The sequence below is a fragment of the Triticum aestivum genome, chromosome 7B (genome assembly GCF_018294505.1).
Source record: "Triticum aestivum cultivar Chinese Spring chromosome 7B, IWGSC CS RefSeq v2.1, whole genome shotgun sequence".
Lineage (NCBI taxonomy): Eukaryota > Viridiplantae > Streptophyta > Magnoliopsida > Poales > Poaceae > Triticum > Triticum aestivum.
The window spans coordinates 716,378,829-716,399,369 of NC_057813.1; the positions used below are offsets into that span (position 1 = coordinate 716,378,829).

The 20,541-nt window shown below is 44.4% G+C and overlaps 1 protein-coding gene across 1 annotated transcript; it reads left to right on the forward strand.

Moving 5' to 3' along the window:
* Window positions 1–289: 289 nt before the first annotated feature.
* LOC123161094 (uncharacterized) lies at window positions 290–15,301 on the forward strand. Its single transcript, XM_044578948.1, has 3 exons — window positions 290–549; window positions 11,962–14,095; window positions 14,633–15,301. The coding sequence occupies exons 1-3, from the start codon at window positions 368–370 to the stop codon at window positions 15,023–15,025; spliced, it is 2,709 nt and encodes a 902-aa protein (XP_044434883.1). The 5' UTR covers window positions 290–367; the 3' UTR covers window positions 15,026–15,301.
* The last annotated feature ends 5,240 nt before the right edge of the window (window positions 15,302–20,541 follow it).

Below are 20,541 nucleotides of genomic sequence, written 5' to 3' on the forward strand. Positions count from 1 at the left end.
GTCCGAGAAACACTAGCGTGGTCAGTCGTCGCCGGCTGAGGAAGCTGCGGCGAAAGATGGCCCTGGTCCTACTCTATATTCTCCCCTAATGTGCTTTGCAGAAAGGTTTAACTATGCTAGGTTACAAAAACGTCTTGCATTATGGGACAGAAGGAGTAGTATTTTATGGTTAAAATTATGGGGGAGAGTGATATTAAGGAGCAATCAACTAGGTACTATAGTCCAAAGACATGCATATATAACAGTGTGGAAGGCGAATGGGCTCAGAGCAAACCAGATGAGACCAAGACCCGCGTTAAAACACCATTAAGAACCGGAGCCGAGGCTGAGCAGTAAACGGCCGGCGAGCCGCGAAGGGGGTTCGAGGATGAGAGCTGAGAAATGGCTCAACACCTTTGTCCGCTTCATTGTCTTGCTAGAGAGGGCGGGTAACGGAATCGGCACCCTAGCATTCATCTGGGCGACGGTGGTCGTGCTCGGCGGCTTCTCAACCTACCTGGGCGCTGATTTCTGGGTCGCCACTTTGATAGTCTTCCTCGAGGGTTTCAGGTACGTACCTACTACCCCTTCGTTTTTGTGGAAATGTTATACCTCTAGTACATATATGCTACAACCAGGCGTAGTTACACACAAGTCTCATAGTATATATATACCCACCGTTTTGAGACTTAAAAAGGTGAATTTTGGTCATTTCAAAAATTTCAGTAAAATTTGACATAAATTTGAATCAGAGGAAAAGTATAGCAGCCCAACAACCTCAGGAGTAAGACCTTGGATAAGGAACGGAGAAGCAACAGAGAAAGAACTGCCCTGTCCATCAGTCCAACATAACGCTCACTGCCGCAGTCGTCAAGCCCCATGTTGTGGTCGGAGAAGCAACTGGATGGGGGTGGAGGAGGTGCGAGGCGCCCCACGACGGAAGCTGTGCGTCCACGCGCTCGCGAGCAGGCGGGAGGCGCCAGTCAACGTGGCAGCTTAGCCGGCGGAGGAGCTCGTCTGCGTTGTGCCCTCTGCACAGCGGCGGCACACACGGAAAGACCGGGAGGAAATGAGAAGTTTAGGATTAGGGAGTTGAGTTTTTGTCTCAGCCCAACCATAATAGGAACCTAAGTTCAAATTGCGCCAATTTATTTTACCGAAAGAGACATATTCAGGGGCCAGGCGAGATGGACGAAATTTGTGTTCTTTTTCCGGCCAAAAATCAAAATCTTCGAGCTTTATTTCTGATTTTCAGATCACTTGCTCTTTTTGGATTGTTTTTCATTTTCTTGTAAGCCAAAAGTCAAGGACAACTTCCATGCTACATTATTCCTTTTCCACGATGGATGCACATAGCCATGTGTCGCTCCCCTCCGCCTCCATTTTTTCTCCTCTTTGCTACTCCCTCAGTCACATCCATTTCTCTGACAAGTATTTTCGAACGGAAGGAGTATTTTTTTTCCTCTCGCTACCCATCATCGACTATACCCTGCTGCCCTCGGTGATGTTGCCCCTGCCCTGCCTCTCCACCAAGTGAGCCTAGGTCGCCACTACCATCAATTGATGGAGAGGCCGAGGGTTATTCTTCCTTTAGGAAAAAAATGACACCCCTGCCAGGTTGCATGTGAGCTCAAGCTCATCTCGAAGAGTGGGAACACGGAAGACCAACAGAGGGGGCATGGAAGAGCGGGGGTGTAAATTAAGTGTTCTATTTCAACTACTTAGGTGATCTTTTACATCAATAATTATTTGCTTGTTACTAGCTATGGCCTTTCTTGTCTTACCCTCGAGTGACAACAAACTTAATGCACCAACCCTTGCGGCCAATTCTTTTCGTATTTATGGGTGGCTGCCAAAATAAGGGCATTACTCACCGATCCCCTAAAAATAGTGGTCGATCCGGCGAAGTAAACCCTTATTGGAGTATATTTACTTCACTAGGATTTGGTCGGACCTAGCCGATCCCCTATATATAGCGGAGTAATTTTTTGTTTTTTTTCTAACTTTGCAATTCTAGTATACATTGCAACTACATATTAGCACGCATATAGACTAAAAATAATATGAATGTTCAAGCAAATCACGATTATAGTTTACACACCGAATTTGAAGTTTACAAACCAATGATGCTCAATAAGATCTTGTAGTTAAGCATGAACTTGGCGGTTCTAGATCTTGCTATGCTCTTCAAGGAATGCGAGGATCATGTTCGTATCATACTCTGACTCGATCGGAGTCCCGTTGGTGATGTACCGAAAGTTCTCAAGCATATCCCTCTCGTCTTCCATGATCATAATATGCAATATGATGCAACAAGTCATGATCTGCCATAGAACATTGGAGCTCCATTACTCAGCAGGGCCACAAACAATTGCAAAGCGCTTCGGAAGCACATCAAAGGCTCTCTCCACATCTTTCCTGGCAGCTTGACATTTGGCAAAGTGAATGTTTTTCTTACCTTTCAGACACGGAATTGTTTTGACTGATGTAGCCCATGATGGATAGATGCCATCCGCAAGTTAGTAACCCATCGAGTAGTTGTGCCCATTGACAGATAAGCATCTCCTATAACAAGCCTAGAAAACAATGATGATCTAGAGAGCACATTCAAGTCATTGTGCGAGCCAGGCAAACCAAAGAATGAATGGCATATCCAAAGATCCTTCGTTGCAACTTCCTCAAGAATAATCGTTAGATCGTTGCACTGGCTTTTGTACTAACTCTTCCACCCTGCAGGACAATTCTTGCATGTCTAGTGCATACAGTAAAGTGATCCAAGGATCCCTGGCCATCCTCTTGTCTCATTCCCCGTCATCAGCCTCTGGGTGTCTTCCTCGATGGGTGCTCTCAAGTACTCATGTCCAAAATTACCGATCACTACTTTAGTAAACCTTCGAAAAGCCTCCAAGATTGTGTCTTCACCAGTGCGTACATAGTCGTCAATGGCATCAGCTGAACACCCCTATGACAAGACTCGAACAGCCGCAATCCACTTCATCAGTGGGCTTGCACTTATCTCTCCACATGCATTTGTCCAGAGCTTGAACCAGTCATCATACCTCTCAACGGCTTTGCAATGGTTAGAAGAAGACTTGTGTGCATCCGAAAGCGCGGGTGGAAGTACTTCTCCGAATAGGTTGGCTTTGGATCAAAGTAGTCTCTCATGATCTTGGCATGGCCCTTCGCTCTATCATGGTTGATGTGTATGTGACACCCTGGTTCAGAGAAACAGAGGCCCCCGTGTGCTAGCCCAGAGAACTATGTCTTCTAGAACACTACTATAGCTTGGTATAGATATACCACAATTTAATAGAGTACTCAAATGGTACATGAAGTTTAAGATACAATACTCCTGCTTAGCAAGGTAATACAATAAGAGCTGTAGTGCTCGGTTATTGTCCATGATCTAGTGGCTGGGGACCTTAGAGCTTAAAACCTACATATACTGACCCTTGTGGGCAGCGCCCTGGGCTGGCTAATGAAACACTAGCGGTGGAGATGGTAAGACACAGCGGAAGGCGGGACACTGGTGAGACTCCAATCCAAAGGGACACTTGTGGGACGCAATCGAACTCGCACACTCGGCATCCTCATACGGTGTTTGTCCTGCATCTGGCATGATAAGTCAGGTGAGTACTTTGAATGTACTCGCAAACTCTCAAACAAACCAAAAGCAAGAAAGAACAAGGTAAACAAGCATAACAACAAGGTAATGATTTAAAGGAAAGACACTAGCATAAATATTGCATAAGCTTAGTCTACGCGTTTAACGTCCGATGGACTTTTCCCGGGCATGATCCTCAATCATCCGGCTTGCCAAAGTATATTACATGTCTAATAACTTAACAACACTCAGAAAATGAATTAGGGTGCTTGGTCAAATAATGTGACTTAATGTGAATGGTGTCCCACTGCAGGGGACCCGGCTATTTGAATAGATTCAACACACACACACTTTGCAGCGGTTGTACATTTTACCCACACCATAGACTATTAGTCTAACAAATCTCACTCGTAGCATGGCCTTCTTACCGTGTCTCCAACCTACTGCAGGCTTGCCCTGGTACAAAGGATCAGGGTTCCTGCCACCTCGTGGAACAACTTACCCCCCCCCCCCCAGAATCTATTAACTTTTCTGTGCACATCTACCAACCCAGGCTCTCTTGAATAGACGACAACTCTCTGCCCAAAGGAAGTCTACACGTCTCAATTTCCCTCATTGGAGACACACGAAAGAGTCATAACCATGAATGAAATAGGGCCATCCCACTCGGTCAAATGAGACAGTACGGAGGAGGTTCGGTTCCATGGCACTTGGATTGACCAGTTATTAAGGTTAGACTAAGAAGAAGCTTATAAAGTCCTACTTTAATTAACCTAGTTCAACTCACTCTTTCCTCAAATGAATGCACTTGAAGGAGACCACAATCATAAGTAAAGTCTTTCCCGGAAGGGTCTCCCTGTTACTACCATTTTATTTGTTAGGGCTCATGTCATCGAAAGTAGTTATTGTTTTCGATACGAAGATTAACTTTGAGGTAACCAAGGAAAAATATTTTCAACCTAACATTACCCTACTAGGGTCATACTACTTCCTAGTACTAAGCTCTACTCAAGCAAATAATAAGACCATAACTAGCCAAGTTATGCAAGTTGGGACCCATGGCCTTGCAAATGCCATCAAGCAAGTGGATGTAGTGGCTTGCCTTGATGAAGTGAAAGGTCAAAAAACTCCTGGTTTTCACCTCCTAGATTAGTTCTCTCTAGAAATAATTTCAAAGCATTTTTAACAAAGAGCAAAACAACAAAACTCAAATAAACATCAAACTTTATCGGCAGAAAGGAAATTAAATAGAAAAAATAAGGCAAAAAGAATCAATTTATTTGGACTTATAGTTTAGGAATTATTCATGGTCAAAGTTGGGTCAAAAAAGCATTTTAATTGATTTAAACTAAAAAAACAAAAAATCCCAAAATGTGCCACGTCGAAGGCGTATTTTCGAAATACACATTGGCCAGGGTACTGCTGTGGGAGGTAAATGATTCACTGACGGGTGGGGTCCACCTGTTTGGTTTTTCTTAACAAAAGATATTGAGGCATGGTAATCTGATGTCTCCCATCATTTTTAACGTTGTTGCGGATATGATGGCGGAACTCATAGGTAGAGCCAAGGAGGACGATCAGGTAGGTGGGCTCATTCCTCATCTTGTTGATGGTGGAGTCTCCATACTATAGTATGCGGATGATACTACTATATTCATGGAACATGACATGGCAAAGGCTAGAAACATGTAGTTGGTCGTGTGTCTTTTTGAACAACTGTCTGGTTTGAAAATAAACTTCAACAAGAGCGAACAGTTTTGCTTTGGGCACGCCAAGGAAGAGCAGGAAGATTACCAACAGCTATTTGGTTGTGACTTGTGAGTTGAGAACCCTTCCTTTCAGTTATCTAGGAATTCCAATTCATCACCGAAAGCTAACAAACAAGGAGTGGAAATGTATTGATGATAGATTTTAAAAGAAACTAAGTTGCTAGAAGGGCAGGCTTATATGTCTTATGGAGGATGGCTAATCCTTGTTAACTCTGTGCTTACAAGCATGCCGATGTTTCTCCTATCCTTCTTTGAAGTACCCGTAGGGGTTCAGAAAAGATTGGACTTCTATCAGTCTCGTTTCTTTTGGCAAAGCGGTGAGAACAAAACGAAGTACTGTCTGGCCAAATGGGATATTATTTGTAGACCTAACGACCAAGGAGGGTTAGGCACTGAAAGTATGGAAGTAAAGACTAGATGTTTGCTGAGTAAATGGTTATATAGACTTTCGGGTGAGAGGGGTGGGGTGTGGATACAGTTATTTCTTAACAAATATCTACATTCCAAAACTTTTGCATAGGCTACGGCTCAACCGAATGACTCTCCTTTTTGGAAAAGGCTGATTAGGACGAAGGCGGGTTTCTATTTGGGAATGGAAATACCACTAGGTTTTGGGAGGATACTTGGCTGGGGGAGACACCACATGCATTACGGTACCCTTCCCTTTATAATATTGTGCAACGTAGAGGGGCCTTTGTCAGCACAATTCTCGGTATCGTTCCATTAAACATTTAGTTCAGACAGACTCTCTTGGGCGATAGATGGGGTAGATGGTTGCATCTTGTGCGTAGGTTGATGGAAGTCAAACTTTCTCATGTGTCAGATACCTTGCATTGGAAACTTACTATGTCAGGGATCTTCTTGATGAAGTCTATGTACATAGACTTGATAAACAGTCATATTCCTAAGCCGCTACATATTTGGAAAATTAAGGTGCCCTTGAAAATTAAGGTATTTATGTGGTTTGTGCACAAGGGAGTGATTTTGACCAAGGACAACTTGGAAAAACATAATTGGGTGGGGAGTCAACGGTATTGTTTATGTGATTAGGACGAAACAATACAACACTTATTCCTCTCTTGCTCGTTAGCCAGGTTATTGTGGCGCGCAATTTAGGTGTTCTTTAATGTTAGTCCTCCCAATAATATTTTGAATCTTTTCGAAGCATGGTTAGACGGGGTAGAGCCCAAAATTGAGGCACATATTCGAGTAGGAGTGTGTGCATTACTTTGGGCAATATAGAACTGTCGAACTGACATCATTTTTAACAGGCAACCCATTAATAATTTTTTGCACATAATCTTCAGAGCATCGGGATGGATCTTTATGTGGTCATTACTTAGCCATGCAGATCACAGGGAGCTTATGGATTTTGGGTGGAACTGTTGGGAGTCGGTAACACGGGATATATAACGGGTTTGGATGGCGGTCCAATAATAGGATAGGCGGCTGGTCTTATGTGTAGAAAATAATGATGGCTAATATTGTGTCGTTGTATTGATCTGACCCTCGTATGGGGTATATATATAGAATACAATGTGCGGTGAGACTTGGAGTACAAGACAAGTCCTAGTATATTAAAACTAACTCTATCTCCATCTCTCCTTATCTCTAACTAAACACTTTTATATTCTAACATTCCCCCTCAGTCGTAGCGGGAGTGAAGCGGACGAGTACGACTGGATTTGAAGTCTTACTCTTCCGTCGTCTTCTCCGCTGCGCCATCATCAACTGCGTCTCTTATGGGTTGGCACCTAGGGCGGTGACTGCGTCCCCTTATGATGCCTCCCTTGACTCTCCTCTATTCCCTCCCACAGTCACAGCAGGAGTGGCGTGGACGCTGGTGATGACGCGGACACTGTTGAATGGAGTTGTTGCTGATGTGTTGCTGTAGACCAAGCCATTAATTTTGATGTCGAGGTAGCCGATCATGGTGATGTAGCCGTGGTCGATGGTATAGTCGTTGTGGATGATAAAGCCGCACAAAACCGGAGGCGCAAAAAATGTGCTATGACAGAGCTATAGACGTGGACAATGTTGGGGAACGCGGTAATTTTAAAAATATTCCTACGATCACGCAATATCTATCTAGGAGATGCATAGCAACGAGAGGGGAGAGTGTGTCCACGTACCCTCATAGACTGAAAGTGGAAGCGTTATGTAACGCGATTGATGTAGTTGAACGTCTTCAAGATCCAACCGATCAAGTACCGAACGCATGGCGCATCCGCGATCTGCACACGTTCAGCTCGGTGACATCCCTCGAATTCTAGATCCAGCTGAGGCCGAGGGAAAGTTATGTCAGCACAAGGGCGTAGAGACGGTGATGATTAATTTAGCGGCGCAGGGCTTCGCCTAAGCACTACGACAATATGACCGAGGTGAAAAACTATGGAGGGGGGCACCGCACACGGCTAAAGATCAACTTGTGTGTCTATGGGGTGCCCCCTCCCCCGTATATAAAGGAGGGAGGGAGGAGGAGGCCGGCCAGGGGAGGAGCCGCACCATGGGGGGGGGCAATCCTACTCCAAGTAGGATTCACCCCCCTCCTTTCCTATTCCAACAAGGAGAAGGGGGAAGGAGGGGGAGGAGAGAAGGAAAGGGGGGTCGGCCCGCCTAGTCCAATTCGGTTTGGGCTAGGGGGGGGGGGGGGTGCGCCACACCTTGGCATGCCTCCTCTCTTCCACCACTTGGCCCATGAGGCCCAATAACCCCCGGGGGATTCCGGTAACCCCCCGGTACTCCGATTTTATCCGAAACTTCTCCGGAACACTTCCGGTGTCCGAACATAGCCGTCCAATATATCAATCTTTATGTGTTGGCCATTTCGGGACTCCTCGTCACGTCCGTGATCACATCCAGGACTCCGAACAACCTTCGGTACATCAAATCACATAAACTCGTAATACCAATAGTCATCGAACGTTAAGCGTGCGGACCCTACGGGTTCAAGAACTATGTAGACATGACCGAGACACATCTCCGGTCAATAACCAATAGCGGAACCTGGATGCTCATATTGGCTCCTACATATTCTACGAAGATCTTTATCGGTCAAACCGCATAACAACATACGTTGTTCCCTTTGTCATCGGTATGTTACTTGCCCGAGATTTGATCGTCGGTATCTCAATACCTAGTTCAATCTCGTTACTGGCAAGTCTCTTTACTCATTTCGTAATACTTCATCCCGTAACTAACTCATTAGTCACAATGCTTGCAAGGCTTATAGTGATGAGCATTATCGAGAGGGCCCAGAGATACCTCTCCGAAACACGGAGTGAAAAATCCTAATCTTGATCTATGCCAACCCAACAAACACATTCGAAGACACCTGTAGAGCACCTTTATAATCACCCATTTACGTTGTGACATTTGGTAGCACACAAAATGTTCCTCCGGTATTTGCATAATCTCATAGTCTGAGGAACATGTATAAGTTATGAAGAAAGCAGTAGCAATGAAACTGTAACGATCATAATGCTAAGCTAACAGATGGGTCATGTCCATCACACATCATTCTTCTAATGATGTGATCTCGTTCATCAAATGACAACACATGTATGTGGTCAGGAAACATAACCATCTTTGATTAACGAGCTAGTCTAGTAGAGGCATACTAGGGACACTTTGTTTTGTCTATGTATTCACACATGTACTAAGTTTCCGGTTAATACAATTCTAGCATGAATAATAAACATTTATCATGAAATAAGAAAATAAATAATAAATTTATTATTTCCTCTAGGGCATATTTCCTTCAGACAATGCACCTTGCGAATGTCAGAGGGGTGTCGCCGGCGATGAGTCCACCGATTTTGCCATGACTGGAGGAAACCCATGGAGCATACATAGGTTTTGCCAGAACCATGTGGCCATGTAGGGTCGTCAATGGCATCGTGTCGATGCAGTCGTGACGTCGTGAATGATGCGGTTGATGCCGTCGTCGTGACGCGGTATCTTGCATGTATTGGCTGGAAGCCACGCATGTATATATATAGGACGACAGTTTGGGACACCTAGGTGCCCAAGCTCCTTGCCTGTCAACCTTCGGATTGCTTTAGGATGTGTGCCGACGTGGTAGGTATAGACATTAACGGGTATAACCGTTTCCAATACTTAATTGGAAAGTTATTGCGGTGTACTAATTAATTTCCTATAACTATGTGTGAATCAGCGACTACTACTTACTCTCATTTGGATGGAGGCATTAGGCTGGTCACAATGGGCAAGAACATAAGCTAGTAACTTCACACTTCCCTAGACTATGTTACTACCTCCATAGTGGGTAGGAACATCTATGTAGTGTCATGCAACGATGTATTTATTAGGTTATAGACTCATTGTTTCTTGGAGTGTGTGATGTTCCGGTAACTTAGCTAGTTACCAAAAGCACCTCTCTCTTCATTAAATACGTGCCACATAAGTAAAGTTGTATTGAAGTGTGTGATGTTACTCCTAAGTTCCTCTCCACTGTGACCAGCCTTAATTAGAATGCATGCACTATAAAACATTCCCCAGAAAACGAGAATCTACCTAATTATAGCTTTGCATGTGCGTGTGAAAAACTTGTACTAATTAATGCATAAAAGGAAATGATTAAAAGCTGCCTAATTTTTGTTGTACACACTACACAAGTATTGATAACGTGCCCTTTTAAAAAGATACAGGTATGCGTAGTGGTGTCTACGTAACTAAAATTATTTCTCTTTGTACCATACCTAGCTGTGTTTAGGGCATATACCCACAAATTCTTTGAGGATAAGAGATATTTTTTTGGGTATGTAGCCACAATATTATAATATGATTCGTCGAGTATCACACCTCTGCTACATCTCTATCGGGTATCTTGTATAGATGCTCATAGAACGTAGAAAAATTATTTGTCAAGGTAGTTGGTTTACGTACATGTATCCACTTATATTTATTGGTATATACCAATATATTTTTTACATCAAGGTAGATACATACAAAGAAATACTTTGAGTATGCACTGATTTTTTTTTGCGAAGTATATCGGACTACGTGTGTAGGTATCTAAAATCTAGAATAAATCATAGGGTATATTCCATTCGAGGTATGTACATACAGAGAAACACCATGAGTTGCACCGTATTTTGCGAAAACTTGAGTATGGACTTACAAATATATCGAAAACGTTTGAAGGTATCTAAAACCTAGAATAATCATAGGGTATGTAGCTACCCAAGTACATGTGTACGAGTATTTAGACTATTTTAACATGATTATAGTAGAATTGTTTAAGAAAAGAAATCTTTTACGAGAGAATCAATACCATTCACTTTTTGGAAACCATTTCACAATCAATGCCGTGAAGCTTATTAATGCATGAGAATAGAAAATGGAAAGAAAATTATATGAAAGGTACTACTGATTATTTATATTTATTAACAGAAAATGCATTAGCGGTTCGGGTCCAAACTAGGTGACTGGGCACCTAGGTGCCCGAGATAATTTACCTATATATATATATATATGAATCACGCATGCACGTATCGGAGACAGATACCTACACCGGCCGGTTAGCGTTGAAGAAGATCTCCCGCAAGAGCGGCTGCTGCTTGACGGGCCGTATGTGAGATGCCGATGCTCGAGATCACGCGGGTCGATGAAGCTAGACATGCGTGGAGCCGGATCTCGATAAAACTGCAGATCCTATCTGGTTGCAGCTCGATCGAAGCATGCCTATGGACCCACCACATGCATGTATTGCAATTGATTCCATCAGCATGCAGCCATGCACACGCGCTCGTTGAGGGAGAGGTGTCCGTGGCTGCATTGTTCCGGCCATGCGCGCAGCTTGTCGAGCTTGATGTCGAGTCGGCCGGTTTTTTTAAGAATCGTCGAGTCGGACGTTGAGGGAGCATTGCCCGCCGCATGCACGCGCCGCCTGCGTCGTGGATTAGGATCAGATTGGATCTGAAGGATCCGAGGAAGACGCCTCGGAGTACCGTCTCCTGTTTGCCGACTTGTTCAGCCGGACGACGCATGACGTGGTGGCGTAGAGGTACATGTCGCTGAAGCTCGCCCCGGTTTAGCACGGCCGGCGGCCTACCTCCTGATTGCACCTGATTTTCACCAAGATACCAGGATGGTCGGGATTTATTTGTAGCTAAAAAGAAATTGACCTTAAAGGATGTGATTTGGAAATTGATCTAATCTAAAGAACTGATCTAATCTATGGAACCCATTTGATCTTTGATTGATCGGGTGCCATGCCCCCGGGGAGAGAAAATTAATCTCCTCGGAGGCAGCACGCTGCATAGGTGGTGAAAGGTTTTAGGATCGGCGTCGTTGGACAAACCGCTCTGATATCATGTAGAAAATATATGATGGCTAATATTGTGTTTTTGTATTGATCCGACCCTCGTATGGGGTATATATGATCCCAATTAATTAACCCTTTGCTTTTTCTAGCTAAGATTGTTTGTCTTCATATTTTGAGAGTATTTTTTTCTCTATGAACCCTACCAGGCAGCCCCATTCTGTCCAAAGCCTCAACATGCCTAACATGTTCTAGTTCTTATATTTTCCATTTATGTATATGGTTTGCCACTCATCTCTGGTATGTTATTGGGATACATGCAGGGCGTTTAGCAGACAAAGCAGATCAGATGACCAATTATTATTCAAGACTACAGGAGGCATTGACCTCAAAAGGATCGAGCTAGGCCGTGGATCTCTGTATTATATGAATGCAATAATGATGACGGGTTGTCTTTTCGAACTGATGCTGAGCTGCTTCCTACCTACCTTTTACCCGGCGACTGACCTCCTTTGTTTTTTGTTGTTACTGGTGATAGTACACAAGATGGGTTTTTACACAGTTCTTGAATACATTAGCGGGAAGGAGAGCCACATGCTGTTGCAACTTTCTCCACCGGTTATTCCCATTATAGTTGGGCTTTCAACCTACTATAGAAAAATACGTAGGATGTATAACTGGGCCGATTACTCGCTTATCCCTGTATGGTTTGGCATCTACATTTTAGCAAGGTTTGGTTTGCCAGAAAATAATTGCCCTTTTCACAAAAGAGTTAAATTACTAGCACGACTATCACGTGCCATATTGCTTGTTGCAGCAATTTATATGATTAACACCTGGTTTGAGTCTGTCGGCTGGTTGGTGCTGTTAAGTCCATCGGTGTTCGGCAACCTGCAAACTCCAATGGCTCTCGCACGAATCATAGTGTCATGGGCGTGGCTTTTCTGGAATGAGATTCAAATTCATGACACCAAAAACGAAAATGTCAGGCTAGCGGTTATGGCCTTGTACATAATGGTGTTGAGCCAAGGGATACTATATTTGACGGCGTGCTTACTAGAGTCATTATCCTTCTTGTTTCGGAGATCACTAGCCCTTGCATGTGCACTCGTAGATGAGATGGGGATGGACTCAATTGATCTCTACTATGAACAAGCCTACGACACCTTCTTGCAAGAAAGTCTCTTCGACACTACAAAGAAGATGAGCCTTGTCACTTTTGCTGTGGTTTGCCTAAACCCAGACGCCTCACGAGACAAGAAGCGCGCTGCTGTTCGTATCCTGCACTCCTTTGTGCAACAGCAAAACAAGACCTGTTGTTCCGGGACAGAGCTCATCTCTCTAATCACAACATCTACCAAGGCAGTGACAGCCTTGATTAGCATGTTGGGTTGGACAGTCACCGAAGACGCAGATATCAGGCTATTCGCTGCAAAGGTCACAGCTCATCTTGCTCCATATCTACGGATCGCCGGGACTGCTGGAACCATGCAGATGGTGTCTTCACTTCTTGACGCCCAAGATCAACCAATGACACATCAAATTTCAATCCTGATTGTGGATGGCAATGGAGGTAATGGAGATGCTCTTCAAATAAGCAATGGTTCAAGTTCTCCATCAAGGAATTCAACTTTGGACACTGAAGGAGGTCATGCATCAGCAGTGCGAGGTTGCTCTCTGGTACACACATTCTTTCTTTTTCTGATAGGGTGGATACACAGATTTTGGCAGCACCTTAAGAAAATGCAGGCAATTCCACAGAAGGGTTTGAAGGATAACCACTCGCTCCCTGCACTGGGCATGCAAATCCTTGAAGGGCTTTCTCACGATCTCCACAATTGTGAAGAAATCAGTAGGGAAACAGAGCTCATCCCAAAGATCATAGGATTCATAAGCTGCATTCCTGGCACAACAACATCGCAGCGGGAAGAGATCGTCACTTCATCATTGAAATTAGTTGAAAAGCTTGCAAGCGTCAAGGGGGAAGTCGGCATAAAACTGCGGCAAAAGATTTCTGAGAATTCATTCCTAATTGGTGACCTCGCCGAGATCTTGGAGAATGAGGGCAACTCGAGCTACCTAGTACAATCAAAGCTGGTTATAGATATCATCACCAAGATCACCACAGATACAAAAACTAGGCAGGAGATTGGGACGGTACAAGTTATCATTGACAAGTTGGTGCAGCAGTTTATTGGGGAAGAGGAGTCATCAAATCCACTGCAAGCAGAGGCAGGGGAAGCACTTGCGATGTTGGCAATTGATAGCCCTGACAACTGCTCTGCTATATTGGACAAAACAGATTTTGAGCTTATCGGGGATCTCGCCAACAAGCTTCAGGGTGGTACTCACATGTGCCCAGCAGCAAGTCTACTCCGGAGTCTCTGCAAAAACTCAAGGCAATTAGTGCTGAGACATGAAGGTTCAAACAATCACCTGCCATCTACATTAACAGTAGTGAGTCCTCTGAATTTGCTACTTGTACTTTTGAGTTTTGTTTATGCTACTCCAGGTGTTTTGTCTTCATAGTGATGAGTCATCTGGATTTCTAGTAATTTTGAGTTGCTTTTATGTTAGACCACATGTTTTTCCTTTTGATTTCGAAATACTTTTGTGCATGTGCTATCATTCAGAGTTTTGTATGTTTGCCATTTTCTTACAAATAAATTCTTCCTTCAGTTGCATTGAAATGTCCAATTAAAATGAAACTGATACCAATATGATAGCCAGCGTTCACTTTGATTATCAGAAAAAGAGCAGTACGGTGGACTGCTAGTTAATCAAACTGCTATTTGCATTTTTTTGCTTTTTGATTTTGGCCTACACCTTGTGGCCAATTGATGTGCAGATCACTTGAATTTGGAATTACTAGCAACCTATACAAACACATGTTTTTTTATACACTAATTAAAATGCTTCATTGCCGTGGAATTAATAACTAACCCTGAAGTAAATCCTACATTACCTAACATTTTTAGTGCACCATATTTGCAGGTCTTGGGAAGAATAAAGGATGCAGATGGCAAGCAGGTGGAGGCCCTAATCGGCCTAGCTTCACAAATCTGCAGTGTCATGTCAGAACGCATTGCCCCTGTTTTGGACACGTTTGCAGATGATGGGGCATTTGTTAAAAAACTTGTGGGTGAACTCAATGCTCGCATGAAACCAAGTCCTGATGAATTTCCAGAAATGAGAAGCCTGCTGATTGAGCTCACAGTATCCATTGTGGAATTCTGCCCTTACTACGCACCCATCTTCAAGGAGCACAAGATGATGGAAGCCCTGTCCAAGGTGGAACGTTACACGGGGGAGGTTTCAGAGGAGGCCAGAGCTCTGCGCGCCATTGTCACCACTGCAAAGAGGCTGATCGGCGCCAATACGCCGTGAGTTCAACATGGCCACTGTGAATTATTGACATCTTATTGGCAGCTGGTCTGTATCCGTCCAGTGATGCATGCAGGCTAGGCTAACAAGGCATAGACTAGCATTTTTGTTATGGTCAGTAGAATGTACTTGATTCCCCTGTCTAGCACAACTTTGTATGATAAGTCTTCAGTATTTACTTGTTGCCACGGCCAACTTTGGACAATACCCTAATTTCTGTACTTATGGTTGCCCGGCCTTGTCTGTCAACAGTCATTTTTCAGTACGGTTCGGCCTAAGATTGTGAACTTTCTTGCTTTATCATTGCCAAAGTGCCAGGTTCTTTGCATCGGCGGCTTACCAGCCTCGCCCTTGTCACATTCATCCTTGTAGTTATTTTGTCAGAATATTTACCGTTCACTGGAAAAAGTCAGCTCGTGTACAGAAGGAGAGTGATGCATATGAGTTGAATAGCATTTCGAAGTCCATACATCACAGTCAATAGTTTGTTCCATTGCCGAACTCTCTGGTTTAGGCACATCACATTTCAGTAACAGGGTCAGTCTCCAGATGTTCTCCTCTGGAAACACATTTCAGTATCCTAAACGACGATCGATGTTCACTTCTACTGGCCTTGACTATCAACAAACAGTGGAAGCTGCCGGCGTAACCGACTGCTCCTTTCGGATGTCAATGAGACTACAAATCGTGTGAATACAAGCTGATTTACACCTCGCGCTTGGCATTGGCGACGGAGCATCATTCTTCAGTACGGCTCAGAGTAAGATTCTGAAATTTCTTACTTGGTCTGTGTCGGCTGTGAAGCTGACACTTGGTTTGATGTCTCCTATAATGAATGAAGGGGGGCAAGCAATGCAATGGCTCCAACCTGAAACTGGATTACTCTGCTCTGCCTGCAAGCCATGGTGGTTCTTTGCTCAAGTCGAGACCACCAACATCACATACCTGCAAGCCCTGGCTGTTACTGGATTAGAGCGATGCAGATCGGCTGAAGAGTATTTTTGAGAAATCCATGTATCCTTGGCGACGCCTTGTACCCCGTCGCGTCACCTCCCTGGGCGACGCCAGGGGGCCAAAAAACCAGCGCCGCCAGCCTCCCTCGACCATCCTCCTGCCGCCGCTGCCGCCGGCGAGGTCCGCGGTGGCGGCGGGCCAGGTGCCAAGGCGCTAGGGCGGGCGGATCTGCAGCGGGATCCCCTTGAGGCGGCAGGGGCGTCTCTTGTGGTGCGCCCGTGGGCAGCAGGCAGGGCAGCGCCCCTAGCCTGTGCGGCGGCGGCCAGCGGTCCAGGACGGCGATGGGCTTCCCTTCGTGTATGGATGGTGGCAGCACTCCATGGATAAATCGGTGGATGGCTCTGCCTGAAGATGGGTCGCGGCGGCCGCGGATCTGGCGTCCCGTCTAGATCCGCCGCGGCGTGGTCTTGGCCGGCCGGCGGTGCGTGGAGGGACCGGTGAGGGTATAGAGGATCTCTGTCGGAGTACCAGCGACGGCATATGTCTTCATGGCAAGACTCCGCGTGGTTCTAGCCAGCCACAAGATCAGGACGACACGGCTTCCGATGAAAATCGCGCCTGACTGCGGTCTTGGCGGAGATGGCGGCGTCTCTGACGTCGTTTCCTTCTCGAGGCATCATCGTTGCAGGTCACGTCAACCTGATCGGGAGGTTCCAGGGGAAATCCTAGATCTGGGTCTACCTGATCGGATGATGACGACGTTTCGATGTCGTTCTCCCTCCTGGGGGCATCGTTTTGGACCAAGTGTTGGCTGGAGGGGACAAGAGGAGGAGTGGTGTGGCATCTAACACGTCGACAACGGCGGGTCTCAGCGGCATGGAGCAGCGGGGTCTCGCCGATGGGCGTGTGATGATGTATGTACGAGCGCAGGATGGTGGCGTTGTCCGACGTCGTGGTGGCGTCGACGACAGCTAGACTGGGCAAGGTTGATGCAGCAGTACAGTACTAAAGCTGGATTGGTGGCAAGTGGTTGTGGCGGCATCACGGGGCCATTTCATGGATGTCAAAAAACAATGTGCTTTCAAACGGTCCCTTCTGGCCCTACCCGAACACCCTCTGTTATACATATGGTCTATTTTTGGACATTTTCAAATGAACCCAACTTTGCACGCAAGTGGACATGACCATAGTAGGCATCCATGCATGGTTTGAACGAAATTCGACACCGTATGCAAGTTGTGACACATCTAGCAATTTATCGACCTTTTTTGACCGAGAAAACTTCAAAATTTGCAAAATTTGTCGAAAACAAAGAACTTGACATGACGCCTTGAATTGGTCATACAAAAAAATTGGGGTCATTTCAAGGATGTCGAGAAATAGCGTGCTCTCAAAGAGAGACTTCTCGCCTACCCAGCTTTATATGCATTTTCTAGGGTTTTCCCGCACGCAACCAAATTTCGCTCCATTTGGTTAATGTGAAAAAAAACAAGGCAGTCCCCCATGGAAAATTTGAACGAATTCGAAGACCAAGCGCACGTGCGCCACGTCTGGCCTGTGTTTTAGAGTTTTTTCACCCAGAAAACCCTAGAAAATGCATAAAACGTCATACACGAGCGAAGCTTGGCAGCATGTTGACCATGCTGATGCCAATGTGTGAAAAATATTAGTGCCGTTTGGTGGAGGTGAAAAGAAACTGCGCCGAGACTTGCCTTGTCGGCCTACCCTAACGGTTCAGGTTGTACATGGTGGTTTGCTGCCATGTATGAAATGACACCAAATTGTTCCAGCATGTGGGGATTCCCAAGGTAGTCCACAATGCAAAATTTGAACGACTTCATACATCGAATGCACGCTGCGTAAGTGCGGGCAGTATTTTAGGGATTTTTCACTAGGAAACCCCTAGAAAATACATATAATGTTAGAAAGCATTGAAACTTGGCATGCATTCCTTCCATGGAGATGCCAGTGTGTGGATTTTTTTTTCGTTCCATTTGGTTAATGTGAAAAAAAACTAGTTCGAGACTTACACTACCGACAGACCCGTATAGTCCCGGTTGACCATCACGTAGGTCCTGTCGTGCACACTAGTAGAAAAAAGGCCTATTGTCCCGGTTGGTGAGGGCCTTTAGTCCCGGTTCATGAACCGGGACTAAAGGGTCGGTACTAATGCCTCCACCCTTTAGTCCCGGTTCAATCCAGAACCGGGACTAAAGGCCGCGGCCACGTGGAGCTCCACCTTTAGTCCCGGTTGGTCACCAACCGGGACTAAAGGAAATTTTATGATTTTTTTTTTGAAAATTTCTTTTGGAATTTCTTTTTGAATTTTTTTATTTTTAAATTTCTGAATTATTTTAACCTCTAATCTCTAATCACCACCCCTCATCACTGCTCAATTTATCCTCTAATCTCTAATCACCCCTCATCATTCCTAATCATCTAACTTCCCGAACGGTCACCCATCCTCCCACTCCCCCAACCTGAGCACGCTTAACTTCCGGGTTCTATTCTCCCTCGTTTTCAAGTCTGCACTTGTTGTTTTCCTGACAATAGTACGATGTCAATCCTATTAACCCTCGGGAATTCTGCTTGAGCATGAAGTGATACATTTCACTGTTTGAGTTTGAAACTATTGTTTTAAAAAACAATAATTATTTAAAAAACAATAGTTATTTTGACCATTGTTTGACCATAGTTTGACCACAGTTTGACCAAATTTGACCAAAATTCAAAATAACTGAAATAATTATTTAGTAACACTAATATTCTAAAATAATTAGTTTGACCATTGTTTGACCACAGCTTGAAATTTTTTCGATTTTTTCCACTCTAGATCTTAAAAGCCCCGTAACTTTTTTTCTGTTAGGTTTTTGAGGATTTTGAAAATGTTTAACGGGATTCCCTCTGTTAAATTTGGATGTAACTTTTCGAGTAGATGATTTTTCATATAAAAAACTTTTTCATCCGAGTCAGTATGCAAAAGTTATGCTCATTTTACTAAATTCTAGAGAGATTTTGCAAATAAAGTCGAAATTCACATTTGCAAATTTTCCCAACAACTAGACCACATATCACATGGGAAACTTATTTTTTATTATTTTTTTGACATTTTCATCCTTTTCTTTTATTTTTTGTAAAACTGAAAACGTGATCCGGGAGGGGTGGGAGTTTGAAAATGGGACCTTTAGTCTCGGTTCGTGCCATGAACCGGTACTAATGCCTCAAACCCCATTAGTACCGGTTGGTGGCACGAACCGGGACTAAAGGTCTAACCCTTTAGTCCCGGTTGGTGCCACGAACCGGGACTAATGGTCATCGCACCCTTTAGTTCCGGTTCGTGGCACCAACCGGGACTAAAAGGTCCAGACGAACCGGGACAAATGGCCCACGTGGCCCCTGGGCGCACGAACCAGGACTAATGCCCCCATTAGTCCCGGTTCTAGACTGAACCGGGACTAATGGGCTAACCCGGGGTGGACCAAAGCCCTTTTTTGTACTAGTGGCACGAAATGACACCAATTTTTGCTAGCTGTGGGCATGACTATTGATGGCCTCCCTGCAAAATTTGAAAGGATTCGGACACCATACACACGTTGCGTCACGTGTAGGCAGTATTTTAGGGGTTTTCACTCGGAAAAACCTTAGAAAATGCATATGTTGTTAGAAAGCAACGAATCCCGGCATGCATGCCTTCCATGGTGATGCCAGTTTGCGGAAATTTTGGCTCAATTTAATTAATCTAAAAAAAACTAGTTCGAGACACTACCGAAAGACCCGAACGATCTCGATCGAACATGGTGTAGGTTCTGTCGTGCATAAAATGACACCAAATTTTACCAGCGTCTGGGCATGCCCATGGAAGGCCTTCATGCAAAATTTGAACGATTTCTGCCACCAAACGCACGTTGTGTCATGTGCGGGCAGTATCTTAAGGATTTTTCACGCGAAACCATAGAAAATACATATAATGTTAGAAAGCAATGAAACTTAGCATGCATGCCTTCCATGGTGATGCCAGTGTGTGGACAAAAATTGATTCCATTTTATGGACCTGAAAAAACCCCTGCTTTGAGACTTGCCGTACTGACAAACTTGAGCGATCCCGGTTGAACATGGTGTAGGCCATGTCGTGCATGGAATGACACCAAATTTTTCTAGTGTATGGGCATGCCCAAGGTTGCCCCCACGCAAAAGTTGAATGAATTTGGACACCAAATGCACGTTCAATCACGTGCGGGCAATATTTTAGGTATGCTTCCACCATTACAGTCTGCTGCTTCAAGGGATTACATGTTGTCTACAACCCAATGTTTTAGTATAGATGTCCTAGTTTCAATCGAGAAGATATACACTTGGTTTTTAGTTGAGAATATATACATCTGGAACAAATTTTTGAAGTACCTTAATTTTGGAAGCAAAATTTTCTAAATAATATGTTTCCATCGCATGTGCTTCCATCGGGAAAAAAAATATATTCATGGCACGTTTGCCTTGTAAAGAAAAAACATCCAGAAGCAATTATATTTCTTTATTTGTTTATTTTTGAGAAGCAAATTTATCACGCG

What these genes read in the sequence shown, in the direction of transcription:
- LOC123161094 (XM_044578948.1), top strand. Translation starts at nt 368, where the DNA reads ATGAGAGCTGAGAAATGGCTCAACACCTTTGTCCGCTTCATTGTCTTG. An exon ending in GTCTTCCTCGAGGGTTTCAG is followed by an intron (nt 550 to 11,961) that starts GTACGTACCTAC and finishes GGATACATGCAG; the next exon opens with GGCGTTTAGCAGACAAAGCA. An exon ending in TGCCATCTACATTAACAGTA is followed by an intron (nt 14,096 to 14,632) that starts GTGAGTCCTCTG and finishes CCATATTTGCAG; the next exon opens with GTCTTGGGAAGAATAAAGGA.